The sequence below is a fragment of the Papaver somniferum genome, unplaced genomic scaffold, assembly GCF_003573695.1.
Source record: "Papaver somniferum cultivar HN1 unplaced genomic scaffold, ASM357369v1 unplaced-scaffold_137, whole genome shotgun sequence".
Classification (NCBI taxonomy): domain Eukaryota; kingdom Viridiplantae; phylum Streptophyta; class Magnoliopsida; order Ranunculales; family Papaveraceae; genus Papaver; species Papaver somniferum.
In genome coordinates this window covers 18,567,384-18,570,699 of record NW_020622934.1, presented here as the reverse complement: position 1 = coordinate 18,570,699, position 3,316 = coordinate 18,567,384, and the positions used below count along the sequence as shown (strand labels likewise).

At 33.8% G+C, this 3,316-nt stretch overlaps 1 protein-coding gene across 1 annotated transcript; it reads right to left on the bottom strand.

Annotated features, from left to right (window-relative positions):
* Positions 1-2,093: 2,093 nt before the first annotated feature.
* LOC113334635 (berberine bridge enzyme-like 26) lies at positions 2,094-3,062 on the bottom strand. Its single transcript, XM_026580844.1, has one exon. The coding sequence runs from the start codon at positions 3,060-3,062 to the stop codon at positions 2,094-2,096; it is 969 nt and encodes a 322-aa protein (XP_026436629.1).
* Positions 3,063-3,316: the final 254 nt, after the last annotated feature.

Genomic DNA, 3,316 nt, shown 5'->3' with positions numbered 1-3,316 from the left:
AAACGCATCTTTAATTTGTTTATGATGATTGAATCTTCAGATCCACTTATTGATGAAGATTTTCATTGTTTATTCTCAATTGATACAAACCGTTAACATCGATTTCAGGTTCTTCAAGCCAAAATCAACTTAAATCGGAATGAATCTGATGTTTCTAATGAAAAAGATTAGGATTTGAAAATTAGGTTCTCGCCGATTCGTCACCATATTGAATTTTTGTATCTGAAAAAGTGCAAATCGATGGTGATTATTGTGACGATGGAGATGGTGATGCTATGGCGTAAGAGATGGTGGGGGTACATGTAACAACGATGGAGAAGTGAAGAGTTACGACTTTGGTAATGGCGGAGGAGGTGGTAAATGGAGAGAAAAGAATTAAATCTGAAATTTATTGTGAGGGAGGGTAAATATGGAAACACAAAAAATATTAATGGACCCCTTATGGGCTTATAGATGGAGAGGGATATATTTATTGTGTGATAAAGATATTTGTGAAATTCATCAAAACAAGGGATATTTATTCAATTACTATTTTTTAAAATTATTTCTAAATGACCTTTGTTTTATTTACAATACTAGTCCCCTTCTGAAACACCGCGCTCCTAATTAAATGAGGATTTTTATGTGCTCCTAATTTACATGAATAATAATTAAGACAAACTATGTGTTTAATGTAGATTTGAAGTGAAACGATATAGTAATCTGCCCAACTAGTTGGGAATTCGGGATAGTAACCAAGATATTCTCATTTATACCAGAGATAGAATGATTTTTTGGGGACCAAAAAACTTTTGAAGGAGGCCATTCTTTTATTTTTGGTATGTCATTATGAAGTAAAGTTCAACACCCCTTATCCACATATTTTAGTTAACGGTCAAATTACCTTTTAATTATTTTGATTTTTTAATTTTTTAAAATAATAAAATAATTATTACTGATTATAATTTTTTTTAAATATTAATTAATATATAAATACATAATTGTTCATTTTCTTTTGGTTGGTAACCTAGGAACAAGTTGTGCTCCAACACCTTTTTGAATAGTAACACCGAGTCTATGAAAAGTAAAACTACCTATACCAATACTTGCATCATTATAAATTAAAAAAGAAATTAAGATTTTTACATAGATTTGGTTGGTAACCTAGCAACAAGTTGGGCCTCAACACCCTTTGAATAACAACACCCAATCTATGAAAAATAAAACTGCCCAGACCACTACTATCATCATTAATTACTAACTAAACAATTCTTCATACGCTTAAAAAACACAAAGTATCCTCACTAAGCTTCCCCAAAATAGAAAAGGCTAAAACACCAAATCATAACGAGAAATTTATTTTTTTCATTTATTTTTATTTTTATTAATTTTGAATAGGCTAAAAACTTTTTTTCTTAACGAGTTTGGTTAAGAAAAATTTAACCAAATTTAATGGAAGTAATTTGAAAAAAGTTCAGTTAGGAGAAACTGTTGCAATGTAACAGAATATATTGACCACTATAGGTTAAGAAGGAAAAATTGCGATTAGACCTCGGCTAGGAGAAAAAATTGCGGCGTAACCGCATTCAATATATATGTTTTCAGAGAAAAGTTCGGTGAGGGAACAAAAATTGCGACATAACCGAACTCAATATATAAATTTTCAGAGAAAAGTTCGGTTAGGAAAAAAAATTGCGCCATATACATCAACGCTTAGGTTTTCAGAAAAAAGTTTGGTTAGGAAAAAAATTTAGACTTCACCGAACTCAACCTTTTTCTTTTTTACAAAAGTTTGCATATAAAGAACAAATTCGACTAGAAAAAAAAGAAAGAAAAAAAAATGACCTAGCCTAACCATATCTAATAAAGCATATTGAAAACCCAAAAAAATAAAATAAATATTTAATTAAGTAAAGGGACAATTTAGTCATTTTTTCTTAGCAAAATAAAGACATCCCTTACAATGGTTGGTCTAATAACTTAATGGTCCGTCGACAAAATCATGGTTCCCAAAAAAAAAAAAAAAAGAGTCAACCTAATAATAATAGACTAGTTGTACATGTTCTTGTCTGATAATCGAGGTTCTAGATTTCGTTACAATATCAATTCTATCCTTAATATGCAATACTTGGAATACTCTGTTCATGTCTGAAGAAATTATCTGGATCAGTTTTGCCCTTCACACGCACTAATCTCTTATAGTTGTTCTTGAAATACTTGCGTCCCCAGGTACTTGCTTGTGAGTAACTTGCTTTGCCATTCTTACTGTTTTGACCCAGGTCAAGATCCCGGTAATTGATATATGCTTCTCTCGGTGATTTTGAAACATACGGAGTCATGTACTTGTACAAATTTCGAACACGACTAATATACTTTTCAGATGCATGGTCCGGTTTCTCATCCCAAGACACCAAATATATGATCTTGAATAAGTTTCCACTTCTATGCGGGAACGGGGACGCAGATTCTGAAATCTCACTCATCCTTCCACCATAAGGTATGAAGGTCAAAAACGTCAGCTCCTCGATTAGCAGTCTCTCCCATAGCCCTTGTAATCCAATTTCAGAAATGGGTTCTTTGACATAATCAGATTTTATCTTAAAAAATGTCTTTGGTTGTGTCTGATTTAGTAACACTTTAGGTGTAACATTTAAAGGGTATCCAGAGATTCCAGACAAACTCATCTCAATGCAATCCTTAGTCTTCAATCCCATCTCAGGAAATCTATCTTCCATCACAATCTCAAACTTGTCAACACCCCCGAGATATACCGAGTTGAATGAAGCTAGGAGTGTTTTGTTAATCCCGGTAGCATTCACCGCAATTAAATCCACGTCAAGGAAGACCTCTTGCGGAAGCTTGTGCGCAACTTCTTGCCACTTATGAGTTGCACCATCTTTTTGGGATTTCTTTACTGAATAAAGAGTGACAGTGGGTGGAACATCAACTAATCTGATCTTCCATGAAAGAACGATCCCGAAGCTCCCTCCACCACCTCCTCGGATAGCCCAAAACAGATCATTAACTAAACTGACTACATGCTGGGCAAGAGTTGCTAAATGTGACAGTGGCTTTGAAATCATGATTAAGGGGATGTTGCACATGAACATTTTGGTCAGTGGTTATTCGTCTATTGGTTGTGAGGAAGTTTGAAATTCCTATGGTCGATAAATCAGTATAATGACACTCATAAGAACCTCCACACAGGAAGTTTTTAGGTCACAACAATAGAGAATGACCCTCATGAGTTTTTTACGCAGAACCGCACTACTGTTCATAAAGCCACATGGTTTAATATCTAGGCAAAACTAAACCTCCTTCCAGCTTAATGACTAGT

Bases quoted from the DNA above. Each gene is read 5' to 3' on its own strand.
- LOC113334635 (XM_026580844.1), bottom strand. From the start codon at position 3,062: ATGATTTCAAAGCCACTGTCACATTTAGCAACTCTTGCCCAGCATGTA.